The sequence below is a fragment of the Lethenteron reissneri genome, chromosome 46 (genome assembly GCF_015708825.2).
Source record: "Lethenteron reissneri isolate LAM-NWPU_2019-01 chromosome 46, ASM1570882v1, whole genome shotgun sequence".
NCBI classification, from domain to species: domain Eukaryota; kingdom Metazoa; phylum Chordata; class Hyperoartia; order Petromyzontiformes; family Petromyzontidae; genus Lethenteron; species Lethenteron reissneri.
Genome location: NC_083824.1, coordinates 5,334,419 through 5,352,918, shown reverse-complemented (window position 1 = coordinate 5,352,918; position 18,500 = coordinate 5,334,419). Strand labels below are relative to the sequence as shown.

Here is an 18,500-nt window from a genome sequence, read left to right as displayed (position 1 = left end):
TATAGACAACACGTTCTACTTAATTAAATAGACTTTTTTTAAATGTGTTCTGCTACAACATCAAAGTGCAGCGCCAAATTAAATACGCACTACAATGACAATAGTTTAAAGTGAGTTGAAGCATACTCTTTGGTTCTTTCGGTAGTCACGTAGGTAAAATTAAAATAAAACTCAAAATTGAAATAAAAAATAAATAAAAGTAAATTAAATCACGTTTCGATTGCAACACAAGCAATCATCATCAGGTGTGAAAATCACAGCAATTTTGTTTTACTAAATTGGGAGAAATGCCAAAGAGTATGGATCCTTGCAGTTACGAAAACTTCAAATCTATAAGAATTTTAAGCATTATTTATTTATTTTGGGGGTGGGGGGGGGGGCAGAGCTTTGTGACGTCATATTTGAGGGGGGCGGGTCTGACTTTTTGTGACGCCGTGATGACAAAGGGGGGGGGGTCAAAAATCGTCCAAAATCGCGTGACGTCATTTATGAACCGTCCCTAAGGCTTGAGTTGCTTTTGCGCAAGTTCTAAATGGATGGTTAAGTGGCCTTGACCACGACATATACTCTTAGGTTTTTTCGGTAAAGTCACGTAGGTAAAAATAAATAATAAAAGTTATAAAAATAACAATAGAAATAAAATAATAAATCACGACGTTTCGGAGGCAACACAAGTCTGATTTATTTTATTTCTATTATTTTTATTTTTACCTACGAAAGCTTCAAATCTAGAATTGACTACGACAGCCGGTCAAGGTGAGCTCATCCAGCAGGGACAAGACCATCGTCGATTTGCGAACATCGATTAAATCGAATCACGAGTAATCGATCCGGTTGGAATCGATCGACGGCGACCTGTCAAGCGAGCGCCGTGACGTCATCACGCACGACGTCAAAAAACAACAACGTCGCCGGCGTTGCGCGATGACGTCACGACGTTAAAGCGCTCCGGGCCAATAGGAGGCGGCGATGGGACGGGGTTAAAGGTCGCAACGTTTGGCGTGTGCGGGAGACTGAGTCATTGCTGGTGATAGATGCGTGATTGAGCCACAACAGCAGCAAACAACAGCAAACAACGAGGCGCTCGCGGTCAATTAAATAGCGTCGAGTCGTTAACGAGCAACGCGGCGGGGCGCGCGGACGCGGCGCCACGAAGTTGTGAACCCCAGCGCGACGCGGGCTGAGAGAGCGGACGGGTGAGCGTGGGGGGTGGTGGTGGGGCCTAGGCAAAGCCGGGGGCCTCTTCTACCCCCGTCACGGCGTTGCGAGTGAAAAGTTTGTAAGAGGACTTGAGTTTGAATCGTGTATTTATCACAGTCGTCGTCCTCCTCCTCCTCTCTCTATATCTCTGTGCAGTCGTGCGCTTCTTTTGCGAGTGCCGTTGACGGCGAGGTTTGAGGCAGGCGGCTTCGTCTGCGAGGTGGTGAGGAAGAGGAGGGGGGGTGTTTGTGTTGTGCCGGGTTCCTGAGGTTCATGATGGCGAGTCGGGGAGCGAAGAGTAACATCACTCGAAGTTGACTTTCACCCTGGCTTTAGTAGGACTTGATTTCGGGTTGGCTGTCGTGGCGGCCGTGCTGTGTTATGGACTTTGCGTTGTGTTTTTAAAGTTACTGTGACGCGCCGGGGTTGTTTTCAAAGTACGTTTCGTGTTTACCAAGCTCTATGTCATACGCGTCCGATTTGGGGCCATACATTTAGTCCGTACGCACAAAATCTGTCAACTTTACCCCCCCCCTTTCCCTGTTCGCACGCATACTTTTTATCCCCCCCCCCCCACCTGCGTACGTACGCTTGACGCCCCCCACCTCCGATTCCACGCAGAAACGATCAAGGAATAATAATATTAACGTGTTTAAGCAAACAGTCCACCGCCAGACTATCTAACTCATTGGAAGGCCAATGTAGACGTTATTATCAAGGCTTAATCCCCCCCCCCCCCCGTTTCCGATGCATACGTACATTGTCAGTAGACTCCCCATACGCAAGTGTACGCATTTGGGTTAACCTCCTCTCCATTCGTACGTACTAAATGAATGGCCCCTTTCCGACAGTACGCAGCCTAGATCTGTAGCTACAATAAATGAACTGATATTTTATTGGGGGGTAACAACCTCCCTATGAATTTAACTCGCCACAAAAAGATGAAGTGGATTCTCCACTTCGGAGTGTGGGGAAAACACTTCATTTTCCACAAAGTAGAGAAATTGTATCGACCACAATTGGATGATGGGTTTAAACGACTGGGTCAAGCTCTATGCAACGCCATTCAACGATTCTGCGCAAGAACATAAATACATAAGATGCGCTGTTTCGGAAATTCCCCATTCCCCTGACTTTAGACTCATTCCACTAATGGAAGATTGTCTTTCTACAATATCACCATTGTTTACTTTCGAGAGGAGTGTTACTGATTATGATGAGCAGTAAATAATCTAATGGTACATTTAATTGTGACAGTGCTATGATTGCAAGTCTAAAAGTACTATGTATTTATTATAGTAATACACGACCGTAGACATTTTAACTGGAATGAAGTTGCGTAGTCGGAGGACGCGGATTGGTCAAAAAGTCGCAAGTTCATTTCCTGGTGTGTTTCAGCTTGGCCTATCATTGCTTCATGGTTCAATATATGATACCATCGCGTGGCTCATAGAATGCGGAATTTCCACAAGTGTTTTACGGCTGCCAGCAGAGAGGAGTTCAGGCCAGGACTGTGTTGAGAAAGACATTTTTACTTGACACCCTCATTTGATAAAACAAAAATGGCTCTAAAGAGGGAATTGTAAGGTCCGTCTCTGTGACACTTGGGCAAGGAGAATGGTATTAGTGGGAACATGACACACACAAGTCATCCATTACAACCATAAGAACCTACATTAACCACACTATACAATTACATCCTGCCCATAATAGAATAATAACTCAACTGGCCAACCAGATTATAAACTTAGTACTAACCCTAACCACAATCCATTTAAATCCTGAACAATTCTTTTTTTTAAAACCACATTGGCCTACCAGATTGTAACCCAAAAACTAACCACATAACCATACTACCTAGATATGAAACCCTTGTTATAATTTTAACATCACAAGGTAATTCGACATTAATATTACCTCTTACTACAATAATCGGTTATCTTCTGACATTAACCATAACCACACCATATTCTTGGTTCTTTCGGTAAAGTAACAGTAGAAGGGAAACAATAAAATAATAACCTGAGTTCTAACCCAAACATAATTAGCCACCCTAAAAGACATGTGAAAACAGCTGAGACCATCCGTCCATTGCACTTTAGAATATGGTGTAATCAAGTCTTGCTGCCCTTTTGAGAAACCAGGATTTTACAGGGGCTGTGACATGGGCATTATTAGCCAAATGAGTCACCCAGTAACTTCATCTACATGTGTCGTATACGCTAAATCATTCAGAGCTTGATCGGAGGATGGCATAAGTGCTGTTTTGAAACGGTACCCCCCGATGTTGTGACCCATATTACATTTAAAGTCATAACCACTTGACTTTCCGGTGTGCCATCATAGCACCCTTTGGAGAAGTCACAGCCATGCTGGAGTCCCCTTCTTTTACAAAGAGGAATGGAGAGAAACATGTTTGAAATTGCACCAATGGACAGAAAGAGAAACTGATAGATAAGAGGGCACAAGTTAGAAATATGTTGACTCTTCATAAAAGTGGGCTTTGAGAGGCGACATTACATTTGCTCGAAGGGATTATGACCAAGGGAGGAGACTTGATAGAATAGCAGCCAAATAGATGGGATGCACCCGAGAGGATTACCAGCACTCCATTATATAGAATACATAAAATATATGAAAATAAAACGTCAGTGATTACCACACACAATATTCACTGTACTTGTCATGAGCGTAAGAGTGTTAGATGGATAGTTATTACTTACACTAATAGGTGGCTAAGCAGCTGTACACAAGAACCTGTTTTTAGTTGAGCACTGCTTGGGGCTTTAACCCTGAACATCAGCGAATGTCAGCAGTACTGACTCACTGGTTTGACAGGAACAATAACATTCGTCACTTGAGCCACCCAGCCAGTTAACACCTTGCTTGTACGATTCGAACAGAATATTGCTTTTGTAATGCTTTCTTCGTGGCACTGCTTTGGCAGTGGTGCACAAGCTTAAATAACAAACACTCAACATGTGTGTCGATAATACTGCCTCAAAGGGAAAAATATATATTTCCTTACCTAATGAAAGGCCATTGGCTCATGGCTCTTAATAGGTAACATGATAATAGGTAAAGGTGCAGCCCTGCAATTGATTTTTAACATCACCGATGATGGGTCTCCAATACAGGAAGTTCTCGAGTGGTATTTGGCCTACTCTTCCAAGCTGGCCAGACATCTTGGAAGAGGTGGTAATACCCGCACACTTTGCCCCGCGACACACAACCTGCCAAATGAATGTATACTGCTGGGTGGAGAAAAGTGGCGGGGGAATTCAAGAGACATACTCGTTGTTTTAACTTCCAAGTTGAACTGGTGCCCTCAGAATCGCACGTTCATCGTGCTGCACCATGCCACCATAGCCTTACACCCTTTTAAATAAAAACATATGACCAAGGTTACTCAACATGACTTCAGCACTTTGGGTATTTCGTCGCAATTGAATTCCCCTTCATGCAATTGCCATGGCTCGTCACATGGCAAGGGTTACATTCCATTTCACAGTTATCAGCAGCAGAGCGATATCTTAACCAAGGAGAACTACATGTAGAACGTCTTCCCACGATTTTATCAGTTGTATCCAAGTCGTGACATTAGTCCTGAAGTAACATCCTTTGGAAAGTAGTTATCCTATAATACAATGCAACGTGGATATAAGCACACCTTTACAAGCACACTTATATAAGCAACACGTGCTGAAATTACATTGGTGGTTTGGGGGATGCAAATAGTTACATTTAAAGTACACTTGAGGTATAAGCACAGCTGCCCTTGCTCCCAAGAGGTGTTTTCATGTCCAGCTTCTATTCTAGCTCCATTTTACTTTGTTACGAATACATAGCATCTACCGCTTGGTTAATACATTTGATTCATTTATTAGAGTTTAACAATTTCACATTTGCTTTATGGTGTCAGTAGCATTCTAGATTTGAAGCTTTCGTGACTGCAAGGATTCATATTCTTAGGTTTTTTTCGGTAAAGTCACGTAGGTAAAAAATTATAATTAATAAAAGTAAAATAAAATAAAAATCACGACGTTTCGGAGGCAACACAAGCTTCCGTCTTCAGGTGGAACCGTCACAGCACGATAGCTGTATCAAGTGAGAGAAATTCCAAGAAACAGTATTTGTATTTATGCTGGTTGAGGGTGGGAGGAGCCAAGGTAGACCCTGAATATTATTTTTGTGAGGTTCGGTGCGGCTGAAGCACGCTGTTAGGAATGAACCTTTGTTGTGTAAACTAGGTGCGGATGATGTAAAGGTGCGTGTAAATTTATTTTATTTTACTTTTATAAATTTTAATTTTTTACCTTCGTGACTTTACCGAAGAAACCTAAGAATATGAGTCAGTAGCATTGCTTACTTTTGAGGACTGGCAGCAGCTAATGCGCACAAAGCCTAGCGGCACAGCTCTTAGGACTATTTTGAAGTGAAACCAAACAAATGCATGGTATTCTGAATAAAAACAATTTTATGGATGATACCCTGTAAATATTAAATACAGGATTGTCATATTACTTATAAAGCCTTAAGTTATCTTAGTGTCTTTTTCTAGTCCCCCTCGCAAAGCTGGGAAGGTGAGTCCCACAAAGCGAAGTCTTGATTCGCTCAAATAGGCCTCGATTACCCAACACTGGGCAGATCGCAATTTTATGTTTGAAGCAATATTTTCCCAATGGATGTTGTCGTGAGATGCGAATGGAATATGTTGTCTTGTGAAATGAGAACGATACAATCAATAGAATTATGCGTTTTTTTTTTAAAGAGTGAGTAGGTCAATGAATGAGCTTTTATGGGAAGTACATTAAAAAAAACAGTTGGATGTTATTTTCTTTCTTTTCAAAGCAATATTGATCTGTGGTAATGTAGCCGTTGAAATTTGATTGTGTATATTAACACGGAATTACGTTTTTAAGTGACAATGTTATGGCTTGGCTTATTTGCATGCATTTGTTAAACCACTGCTACAATTTGACCATGCTTCACCATTATTTGAGCATGCTTATCAGTGGGGATTGAAGGAGCCAATGACCATTTCAGATTCCACTCACCACTGATGGCAAAGGATAAACTCATTTAGTTTGGTCCATAGCTCATTGCGCGAACCACTACACCACTTCTCCACTTATTGGTTTCAAATCCTCATGCTGGGCTCCAGAGAATAACATGGACACGGCTCCCAGCATGCACCACGTGTCGTCGGGATGTAGCCAGAGTCATGGGGCGCCACCTCGTACATTAAGAAGACACCAGCTGTGACATTACGAGAAACGCGCTAAAGCGGTGTGCCCAAAAGTTCTAAGTGTGATTCAGTTTTCCCCAGTGGCTTGGCCATCAAATGATGCACATTGTTGCACTGTATTCTTATTGTTCGCCAATTTATGCCTCCCCTCCCCCCGACTTTCACCAGCCCCCACGTCCCCAGCCTGGCAAAGTATGGTCAAACAACCCCCATGACTTGCACAGCGTTGGGGAAGCCCTCATCCAGCATTTGATTTGACCAGGCGGGAGGGATAGGGATGCACACTACGTGATACGTTGTTGTCTGCGTTGTCGTTTAACTCTGCGCGTGTTTCCGCCGTCGTCAGCGTGCAGGTGTTTGACCTCACGCCGAGTCCCGAGCAGCCTAGCTGTTGATGCAGACAGCAAAAAAAGTGAGGAGGCTTTCTGAAGACGACTGTGTAGGTAGCAACACAAGGTACATGGCGCCCATAGGTGTTGAGAGCGGAATGCTCTTAACACGTTTTGTCGGTACGGTTCTTAAGGTAATTTTTTTCCCCATGAGCAGCATTGGGTTTGCATGCACATGTACAAAAGTGGCCGGAAGGTCGGAGCACTAGAATCTGCAGCACTGAGATCCTCCTGAGTTTGAATCGAGGTTTTAGCCGTCGGTAATTACGCTGGGTTCTCGAGTGTAGCAAGTAGGTGGCTTTCAGCCTAGTCGCCAATGAATGTACAAAGAAATCGTCGTTCAATTTGGTTTTTCACTTCACTTTGCGTTTTCCAGCTCTGAGAATCACAATGATGTTCCAATTGACAAGTGACAAACTCCACTTGTAGGGCGAATGAAGGGTGTGGCCCGAGTGTGGATAAGAACCCTATTGAAGTGACTCGTAATCAATTATTTATAAACAGGTGAGAGCCCAATGAGAGAGAATCTCCAGGGAGACGTGAATTATACAAAAATAGCTTGCAATTGTGTGAAAGCGGAGAATAGCAACATGGCAGCGACTTGTGTTTTTAGTCACTCGCTGCGTGAATTTTGTTGCGCGTTATAAGTCGGGACTCGTTCATTAACGAATAAAAAATGAACCGATTTATGTAAATTCGAACACTTTGGTTTTACTACTTCTGTGGATTGTAGAAAATAGTACATAGTGTTGCTCATTTTTATGCCTATTTAAATTATGAATGTTAAATCATCTGCCTTGCTAGGCATGCAATGCACATTTTTAAATGATTGACAAACCTGCGTGAAAAAGACACATTTTAAAGATAATTGCAATGTTTTGTGTGGGGCAGAGGGCAGCGCAGCAACATACGTGTTGTGCTGTACTATGCTATCGGCTCTAAGCTCCCCGCCTTCACCAAACCCGCACTGACTCGTGTGGCAAAGTATGGCTAAATCAACCCCCGCATCCGTTCGCCCATCCAAGCAGTATGCAAGCTCGCTCAGATCTGACGAGATCGGGTGCATTCCAGGTGATTTGGTCATAGGAGGGTTGTGGGGAAACAAGCAACAGGACCAAGTGGTCTATTTTTGCCGCTGTAAAGTAATATTACACAATTTTTACAGTTGCATCAGTCAGGTCTTGCCTTGGCCAGACACACAACTCATTTGAAGCCTGTGTGTCACAGGGGCAGCTTTGTGGCAGTTATCACCGCAACAATTGCCACATGCCTTTTTAGTGTAAAATATTTATTACTGCAGTTGCTACGTCTGGACACGCCTGGCTCTCTTACTCATCGATCAACTGGGATGATAAGGTCCAATTGGATTGCGGACAAATATCACATGACTGCCCAAGGTTGTGTGCTCCATGGACCAATCATTGTTCATGAAATACACACATCAACCATATATATCACTGACTTAACAGAATTATGTCATTTTAGACCGTTGATGTGCTAAGTTGTGATAGTTGCTGTAAGCCTGTTGTCATTGTCCCTCAGGATTGCCTTAGTGCGGTATTTCCCAAACTCCATTCCTCCTGGCCCAATACGCTACACACCTTTTTTACTTTTCAGATTCTCCTCCTTTTGAATACAAGTTGAATTGTTACACGTCTGATGATTGCTAATGCATTCTACAGAGCGTGCCAATTAAATTCCGCATAGAAGCTTTGTGTGTGTTGGGCATGTTTAGCAATTATTGGACAAGTGCAGAACGTGACGAATGAACACGTATTAGATCGGAGATAAATTGGTCGACATGCAGAGCAGTAGCTTTGTGTGGTCGTGAGGAATGTAGTGTTGGAATTCCTGCCCTGGCCATTATCGCCTTAACGCTGGAACTTGTTGCGTTACTGTGCAAAGCTGTGATTTAATGTTTGTCTGGCTGTCCTCCCCATCCATTTGTTCTCTGCTACCAGCGACATGGCCCAGGCGGCGGTATGTGAGTTGCTTTCGGAGAGCACCGAGGTTCCCGAGGCTGCGGATGTGTTCGCTGGAGGACCTGGCGCCACCGGTGCTGGCGGTGGCGGCGGCGGTCCGAGCATCAGCGGGGGCAGCGTTGCCGGAGATGGGGGGCGGCTGGGTGGTGGCGGCGGCGGTGGCGGACGTGGCTGTGGCGGTGGCGGACGTGGCTGTGGAGGTGGTGCCGAGGGATCGGGGGTGGCCGCGGACGCGGCCGCTCGCTTCGCCGTGACGTCGCACACGTGGGAAGGCCTGCGCGACGTGATTCGCTCCAGCCGCAAGCACCAGGGGCTACTCGCCAGCAAGGCCCCCCACGAGTTCATCTTCGTGGCCAAGAACGGAGCCCCCACGGAGCCCCACTCGCACCGCGTTTACTACCTGGGTGAGAGCCGCGTGGCCACCTGCGTTCCCGCTGCTTTTCAGATGGACATGTGGACGAGCGGGAACGTTGCCCGTATATGGCAGATTAGGTAGGGAGGTGCTGCTCTCTACTCTTGGGACCAGTTCATTGAAAGGATCTGAAGAGGTGGCTCTGGGATGATGGCCACTTCTGGGGGCCATTCCGTAACACGAGTGCGATGCACAACGAACCACCCAAATGGACACTTGGTCTTTGGGCATGACTATTAGAGCAATTGGCATAAATCTGGGGGTAAATTCTATAAAAGAAAAACAGCTACACTGTAGATGGCCGAGTTGCTTATTTCAAAGTAATGATCTCGGCTTCCATCCTCCCCATGATTAAACAGGACTCGCAAGGGTAGCGAGTCTATAATTTTGTAACGTCTGTGTGTGTGGTCCAGGTATGCCTTTTGGCAGCAGAGAAAGCTCCTTGCTGTATTCTGAGATTCCCAAGTCCATCGACCCAGACGGCTTCATGATTCTCACGTGGCGGCAGATGCTCAACCACTTCACGGTGAGTCCATTAATGCTGGGGAGGCACGCGTCTAACAACGGCAGCTCATAGTATGCCAGTTATCCGTTACATGGGTTGGCTGAATCTTATATTGTATGGTCATCTCGAACTGAGCTGACACCATTGAGGCTTTGAACCACCTAAGCATTCTTATCTCCCAGTGAGTCGTCGGGTGCCACAGAGGTTAGAGCTCTGGGTTGACACCGTAGAGAACCTGGGTTTAAATCCAGGCAGTTGACTGATTAAATCGAGTTCTCAAGCGTCACGAAGTTTATGCCCTCGGCCCAATCACCAATAACGGCGCGAAATAACATTGCGTTTTAAGTATTTTTAGTCATTTTACTTATGCATAGTCAAGTTCTGAACGTTAAAATGTTGGCTTGATCACAATGTGATGAACACTTATTTCATAACTTAAAGTTTTCGTGACTGCATGAATTCATATTCTTATAATATACTTCTTTCATAGGTCCCATATCAAATGCTTGGTGTGAAAGAGAGACTTATAGAAATTAACCCTAAGGATTCTTAGGTTCTTTCTTCATCTCAGAGTCTCAGAGCCAGACACAATGCGTGGTGGACCATGTTATTTGGAGAGGGCCCACCGGCTTTTTAATCGCCCTGCTATGTTGAGCTACGCAAAATGGTCACTGCAGCATGCACTTTCAGATGCGCTTCTGGGGCAGTCTTGAACGCTCTTCCTTCCGAAATTCGGAAGCCACTGGAGCTATGGACTTTAAAATCGCCTAGATTTAAAACTAATTTCTTTAGTTATAGATTTGAAGCTTTCGTGACTGCAAGGATTCATATTCTTAGGTTTTTCTCGGTAAAGTCACGTAGGTAAAACATTAAAATTAATAAAAGTAAAATAAAATAAAAATCACGACGTTTCGGAGGCAACACAAGCTTCCGTCTTCAGGTGGAACCGTCACAGCCACGACAGCTGTATCAAGACGGAAGCTTGTGTTGCCTCCAAAACGTCGTGATTTTTATTTTATTTTACTTTTATTAATTTTAATGTTTTACCTACGTGACTTTACCGGAAAACCTAAGAATTTAATTTTTTTAGAACTGCATTTTGTGTTTACTTGGTTGTCCTTGCCCTGCACTTCCGATTACTGCGGTTGGCTACGAAAGAAGTTCTCCATAGATGTGTGCGCACGCTGTCGAATCTGTAATCGACGTCCTGCCCCCCCCCCCCCCCGGCCCATCGCGGTGCAGGCCACGCCGCTGTTTGGCGCATACTCGCGCGAGGAGGAGCTCCTGCGTGAGCGCAAGCGGCTCGGCACATTCGGCATCACCTCCTACGACCACCACAAGACCAGTGGCACCTTCCTGTTCCAGGCCAGCGGCAGCCTCTTCTACTGCCAGGACGGTGGCAGCAACAGCACTTTCCTGGTGAGTCTCCTGCCTCTCCCGTCTCCTTTTGGTCGGTGTCCCGTCTTCGCTGTTTGTCTCCCGTCTGTAATTTCCGGTCGGTCTCCCCCTCTCACCTGTTTCCAGTCATCAGTACTCACTCTTCTGTCACACCTATACGGTCTCATGTACACTTTTGTACCGTCTGTCTCAATTGTTTTGTATGTGTCATCTGTACTGTCCATCTAATTTTTGCCAAATCATTTTCACCGTAACGAAAAACTTGCATACATTTTTCACATTCAGAATGATATTTTTGCATTATAATGTGCATACAAATCAATCTGTGGTTGCATGCCTACTGTTTAATGACTCGTTATTTTAGCACGTAGGCTTTCGCGAGGGTGACGAAACATTTATAAATAACGCGATCTAACCCCAATACCTTTATTATTATTATGACTCGTTATTGACAGCTTTACGTGACGCTCTGTGTGTCGGTCATGACCATGCTTCACCCCATGCTGGTCAGTGTGGGTTGGTGAAAGGGGGTGGCGGGGGGGAAGACCCCCCGCCTCTTAGCCGGGGCCACCAATCGAGCTTGCGATTAACATATTTAAACGTTCCCACTGCTGCCAGACCTCACCACTGAAGCCCACAGAGGTCCGTACAGAGTGCACGGGCAGCCGCATGGACCCCAAGATCTGCCCGCCGGAGCCAGACCTCGTCACGTTTATTCACAGCGGCGACCTGTGGGTGACCAACATACGCACGGGCCAGGAGCTGCGCCTGACGCACACGCGCAAGGGTGAGCCCGTGCCATCGTCATCCTGGGTTTTGAATGCAGGTTGAAGTCCCCTGTGATTAAAACGTTGTAAATCTTCTTTAAAAAAATACCGTGAAGCCGAAGATTAGTTGCTGGATACAGCAGTCACATTTGCAAATGTGTGAAACTTTGATCATTACCTGTGTAGTATCGATAGTTCAATGTTCATGTTCTATTGTATTTAGGGACAACTGCTCTGTGGTGTTATTGTGGTATGGTCTGCGATTATTTTGTTGTTGTTTTTCCTGCCTTTCCCAAGCTTGATAAATCAGACTTATATAATGAATTTATTTAATATTTAAATATTTAGCGACTTGCCTTTTTTTCTATTTTTGCACTCCTATAGTATTTTGCTGTTGTGACTTGCTGACCCGACCGTACTGGACATCTGTGAAAAAGAGCTTTATGGCTCATCGGATTCCTCCTCCAGTTTAAATAAAGATTCAGATTCTGATTCAACCGGATTCTCGAGTGTAGCTGGCCGATGCTCTCGGCAAACACGAATGACTAATGGTTCGCTAGGGTACACAGGTGTTTTAATGCCTTAGTGTCCACAGATGATCGTTATAAACTAAACTATTAAACTAAACTTTTTATTTTACCAAGTAAGGCCCACTGGGCTATCAAGCTCTTTTTCAGAAGCAACCTAGCAACAAACGATGGCTCAACGAAATGGCTTATCACGTGGACATTTATATCAGCCAAATACTCAACTCCTATTTCTAAATGCTACGGGAAAAACCAGAGGATATGGAGAAAAATCCACGTGACCATGTGGAGAACAAGCAAACTCCAAATATACTAGGCGCCAGGGCCGGAATCAAACCCACACCCCCCTGTATACCATGTGACGGTAGTTACCATCTCGGCACCATAATGGCAGTGACGCACAGATTGCAATGCTGGCGTGTGTGTGCTTGCCTGTATGTGTGTGTGATGGTAAAGGAGTGGGTGGCGTGCTGGAGGATTGCCGTTCTGCTGGCGTGGCCACGTTTGTCATCCAGGAGGAGTTTGATCGCTACACGGGATACTGGTGCAGTCCCACCAACCGCCAGAGTGAGTGCCTCTTCACAATCGCTGCCCCTTCCGCTGGGCAGACTCCCTCCTTCGACTTTAAGGACCGTTTGTCATTGTGCGTACGTGCCCTGTACGCTTGTGTGTTTAGTGCGCTGTGTTTGCATGGTGTTGTATGAAGGGTGTCTTTACATATGGTTTGTTTATCTTCATGTGTACAGTGTGTGTCTGCATTTGTGGAGCAGTGGGGAGCGATAGTGCAACGAGGGTCGGTTGTGGTGTTGCCCACCCACCCCCTCATGCTCCGTGCCGGCCGTCAGATGCTCGCTAAAAGTACTTACCCGTACAGTCTGCTAAGGCTATATGGGGGATCTTTTTTTTTGGTATTATGTGTCAGTATTTAGATGTGTGTAGTTAAACCCTGCATACACGTGCGTGCGTGTCGTCCAGACGAAGATGGGAGCCGCAGGCTGCAGGTTCTGTACGAGGAGGTGGACGAGGCTGAGGTGGAGGTGATCCACGTGCCCTCGCCCGCGCTGGAGGAGCGGAAATCCGACGCCTACAGATACCCACGCGCAGGTGACGCGTGCCACACTGCAGCTTGCCAGTGCTGGGTTAACGAACTCGCTAAGACTAAACACGAGTTCTGGTTTAGCCGCGAGCCTTATGCATTACAGTGACGTGGTTCATGGGAGTTTGACGGTGATGGTCAAACGAAGAGATTACTTGTCGCCTAGTTTTTTGCGGTTGTGCTGCGCGACTCCCTGATGTGTTCTTGGGGTCATACCGCATGCCGTCCGGCACGATGTCCGACGTTTCGCGGTTGTTGCCGGGAGCTTCTCCGTTTCCTGAGTTCGGTTCTCGACGAAGCTCCCCAGCAAGTGGATCGCACTCCAAATGGCACGTTGAAAAACCCAAGATGCAATCGGAACCCGAAAATGGATAGATTGGCTCTGCCGCCAATTAATGAGAATGCGGCCCCCCTCCCGCGCTCCTTTAAAAAATATATTACTGGTTTACTTCTGACTGACTTGAAAGTTGCATGGAAATTGGTTATATGCACAAATGATTGAACCGTGTAGGATTGGCCACATTGTGTAGGATTAGCCAACCGCGGTAATCGGAAGTGCAGGGAAAGGTCGACTAACTAAACACAAAATGCAGTTCTAAAGAATGAGGTGAATCACTCTCCCTGTAGTTTGAAATGTTGCTGTTAAGGGTCATGATTTTATTCAAGGGTTGGGTCTCTTTATTTTTAATCTTGTGCGTTGAGTCGGTTTGTTATGTCTCGTATGTCTTCCATGTTCATTCTTGTCGCTCAAAAGCAACACGTGCCTATAATTTGCACATTGTAAGCAATCAATACTTGCACACGTCTTCTGATACAATTTATTTATCTCGAGCGTAAACATTGATTTTAGTCAATGTATTTTTTACGTGCCTGCTGTAAACTTGGTTCCTGAGACGAAAGCGATGAATTGCTGCATATAAACAACGACTGGAGGTTGTTATGGTATTGAGCAGAAGGTATATTACAAACACGGGGTTTCCTGTTAAGAAGTATATATTTTGTGCGTGGAAATTACAATGTTGTTTTGTGCGTATGTGTTTACTTTGTAGGCACAAAGAATCCCCGTGTCACACTGAGAATATCAGAATTCAGTATAGGCAGTGACGGGCAGGTGAGTTTGCATGCTTTCACAATTTTGATCACTCTGACATCACCGCCACTTAGTGGCGATTGGTGGCTGTTGTTGCTGTGGTATAGATATCACCATTCGCTGGAAAATGTGTGCCAGCCTTGCATCCTGACTTTATAGCAATTAACTGAATACTGTACAAGACCTCCAGGATGTGGCATTGCGTTAATAAGCCAGACATGATCGAGCTTACCTGTGGGGCCAGGTAGGCAAATGATGACAGTACAGAAACTGGGTTGCTCACTTATCAGTGAAGTTCTTCGAGTTATATCTGGTTACTCCACTTTCCTGCCACATGCAAAGCACACCTAAAATAAACTGGAAATACATCCCATTGTCTCTCGACTCAGAGAGAAGTGCCTTGCCATCCGGTGAGGTTTGTGTTGAGATGTAATATAACAGCTAAATGAGTCCTATGTCAATCGTCATCTGATTGAAACCCCTGACATGCATCGTCACTCAAGGGGGCTGTTGACCATATTATGGCCACGTTGGTCAGTGGTTTACAGGTTGATGAAGTGGGGGCTGGAAGGTGCAGTACGGGACCAGTTCAGAGTTCACTCGGCACTGATGTTCACCTTGGCCAATAATTAAAACACAGGTCACCAGGGTTTGTAGTACAGTGCACTATTCACTGGGTCACCGTGTTGTGTTAATGTCGTGTTTTTGCTGAATATGGTGAATTTTGTGTGTGTGCACCACTGCCTAAGTATGTTTAACTCTTTCCAACAAGAGGTTGAAACCGTTATACATTATTTCAATCCGTTTATAACTTGGGGGGCACTATAACTTTGCCAAAGAAGTTCCATTATAAAAATAACTCTTTAATAATGTTGTTGCTTTTATAGAATTGCCATATTGAATACCAGCCAAATGTGACCAAAGCATTGCCCGAAACTTGTAGACACAAACCATTGCACAAAGGACTATTCGGAAGTCTACAACTGCATCTTGCCCTGACCGCTACCTGTCGGCCACCGTGCTGCTGGTGGCGAGATGTTAACTACTTCGCCTGGTATACAGGAGGTTGTGGGTCTGATCCCACCCCTGCTGCGTGTATATTTGGAGTTTTTCCCAGTGGTTGCGTGGATTTTTCTCCAGGTTTTGCCTGCTATAAATATCCACGTGATGGCCTGGTCACTTCTTAAAAAGAGCCGCATAGCTGAGTGGGCCTTACCTGGTAAAATAAAAATATATTTTTTTGGTTAACTCGGAATAGAATACTTCCAAGGATAAACGCATTACCGCAGAGTGTGCTGCATAATCCACACGTGTGCATATTTCTTTTTTCTTCCTCCCAACTTTGTTAAATGTGTGACCTGCATGCAGATCACGGACGTGGTCGGGCTGGAGCTGGTTCAGCCTTTCGACGAGCTCTTCCCCGACATGGAGTACATCACGCGCGCCGGGTGGACGCCCGACGGGAAATAGTGAGCGTCCTCGTCTCTTTGTTCGCGTGCCCCCTTTGGCGAGGAACGGCGCCCTCGCCCGGCACGTGTATTAAAACGTGTGAGCTCAAACAAATGTGCGAGACCAATGGAATTAGTTTGTTTATTGTGCAGCTTCTCGTATCCGGGATGATGCGATGAACACGAGGTTTATGTATTGGATGGGTTAGTAATGGACTCGGCAGCTTTGTTTAGCGGAATTATATTTTAATTTAAAATCGAGGTCGTGGTTGTATGTATGTTGAACTTCTTTCGCACTGTACGTCGGCAACCGCGCTAATCAGAGGTGTGGTTAAAGTGCCGTGAAAGTCTCTCCCTCGCACGTTTAATTGCAGCGGTGATGTCACGTGAGCGCTACGAATTAACATCTTACCGTGAATTGAAAAGTGTTTTTAAAAAACATCTATATATAATTTACAAAGCTTTACACTTTTGTCAGCCCAGGATACGTTCAAGTTCATTTTTGGTAAACCCAGGGTGAGAACTCTCATTGGCAAGAGTGAACCTGGGTCGCAGATAGACAGAGAACAGTTCTACCAATTTGCATAATCCACGAACCCTTAACACTTGATCACAGTCATGCGCCTCCGTGCCCTTTTAAGTATTCTTGAACTTTATGCACTTTGGGGAGTAGGGCGGTCGAGACTAGCAACAGATTGAAAACCATAATAGCGAACGCACCTGAGAGATGGAGCCATAGAGATGGAGCCATAGAGTCGGGTTGTGTGCAGGTGTGAGCTGAATTGGTTACATTGCAGCACCATGAAAGATAGTGATTGCTTGGGGAGGCCTTCATCCTGTAGTGGGTTGATGGTGGCTGATGATGATGACGCCTGTATATTTGGAGTTTGCATCTTCTCCCCGTGAATGCATAGCTTTTTCTCTGGTGGTCTTTCAGTTTTTCCCTCCACATTTAGAATAAACATGCATTTAGAGTGTTTGGCTGTGATGAATTTCCACTTCGTTGAGCTATCATTTTTGGCCAGGTCGCTACTAAAAAAGAGCTCTGTCTAGCTCCGTGGGCCTTACCTGGTAAAGTAATAAAAATATACTCTTAGGTTTTTTCTGTAAAGTCACGTAGGTAAAAAATTTAATTAAAATTAATAAAAGTAAAATAAAAAATCACGACGTTTCGGAGGCAACACAAGTTTCTGTCTTCAGGTGGAACCGTCACATCAGGATTGCTGTATCAAGTACTTGATACAGCAATCGTGCTGAGACGTGATTTTTTATTTTACTTTTACAAATTTTTATTTTATTTTTTACCTACGTGACTTTACCGAAAAAAACCTAAGAGTATGAATCCTTGCAGTCACACTTCAAATCTAGAAATAAGAAAAATAGTTTAGTTTGATCTGTGCAGCAAGTGCCGCCCTTCTCACCTCCTCCTCCTCCCCGTGCAGCGTGTGGGTGGTGCTGGTCGACCGACCCCAGCAGCGCCTGCAGTTGGCGCTCATCCCCCCAGCCATGTTCGTGGCACCGTCCTCGACGGAGGGGGACGAAGGGGCGAGCCCCGTGGCGGACGACGTGAACCCCTTCGTCATCTACCAGGAGGAGACGGACGTGTGGATCAACGTGAGCCGCCGAGCACTCGCGACGCACACAGAATCGGAACCACAACCGGTCCCCTCTTGTCATCCTCAGAGCTGATGTTTACACACTGCACCGGGCACTCATTTAAAGCCGAGTCAACCTACGGGAGGCCCAGGACCGGTTCAGATATCGCTCGGAATCGAACTCTGTTTTCCGGGTTCACTAATTGTGCCACTGCACCCCCTTATGCAAAGAAAAAGATCCCCATATAGCCTTAACATACTGTTGGGGCAAGTACTGTTAGCGAGTAGCATCTATGAAGGCTGGCATGGTACACCAGTGGTGGGTGGTCAGCACCTCGCCCGACAGCCTTTGTCTCGCCAGCAGTGATGTTTACACACCAGACCAGGTACTCATTTGAGGCTCAGTCGACCTATGGGAGGCCCAGGACCGGTTCAGATAACCATAATTGGTCTTGGCCGTGAGCGGGAATGGAACTTGGGTTGCCGGGTTCGTAGCGCAGGGCGCTAACCGTTACGCACACACATGCACGCACAAGTATGAGTAATGAACGATTGTGGGCCTTGGCTGTGTTACTTTCAGGTGCACGACATATTCCACCCGTTTGCACAAACGCGCGAGGACGAGCTGACCTTCCTGTGGGCGAGCGAGTGCCGCACCGGCTTCCGCCATTTGTACCGCGTCACGGCCACACTGGCGCCCAGCTCCTACAGACGCTCGGCGCATCACAGCCCTGCACCTGGTACGCACGGTACCCCACGGCACTGCCACCGCCGGTGCCAGGGTGGAGGGATTTGCCGGCGTTATTCATGTTTCCGTAATCTAGAGGTGTGCTGCATTTGTGC

At 45.7% G+C, this 18,500-nt stretch overlaps 1 protein-coding gene across 5 annotated transcripts in view; it reads left to right on the top strand.

Annotated features, from left to right (window-relative positions):
- The first annotated feature begins 985 nt into the window (after nucleotides 1-985).
- Nucleotides 986-18,500, top strand: part of DPP9 (dipeptidyl peptidase 9) — a 43,589-nt gene continuing 26,074 nt past the window's right edge. Inside the window, exons 1-12 of one of the 5 annotated variants that reach the window (XM_061570998.1) lie at nucleotides 986-1,196; nucleotides 6,802-6,904; nucleotides 8,799-9,223; nucleotides 9,645-9,757; nucleotides 10,979-11,155; nucleotides 11,753-11,921; nucleotides 12,885-12,995; nucleotides 13,404-13,532; nucleotides 14,574-14,635; nucleotides 15,983-16,083; nucleotides 17,505-17,676; nucleotides 18,238-18,397. In XM_061570998.1, coding sequence (XP_061426982.1) covers nucleotides 6,843-6,904; nucleotides 8,799-9,223; nucleotides 9,645-9,757; nucleotides 10,979-11,155; nucleotides 11,753-11,921; nucleotides 12,885-12,995; nucleotides 13,404-13,532; nucleotides 14,574-14,635; nucleotides 15,983-16,083; nucleotides 17,505-17,676; nucleotides 18,238-18,397 — 1,681 coding nt within the window. In that variant the 5' untranslated portion in view covers nucleotides 986-1,196; nucleotides 6,802-6,842. Of the gene's footprint in view, nucleotides 1,197-6,794; nucleotides 6,905-6,952; nucleotides 6,972-8,798; nucleotides 9,224-9,644; nucleotides 9,758-10,978; nucleotides 11,156-11,752; nucleotides 11,922-12,884; nucleotides 12,996-13,403; nucleotides 13,533-14,573; nucleotides 14,636-15,982; nucleotides 16,084-17,504; nucleotides 17,677-18,237; nucleotides 18,398-18,500 lie in introns of those variants that run through there. The other 4 variants (XM_061570997.1, XM_061570999.1, XM_061571000.1 and 1 more) reach the window with 4 other exon arrangements.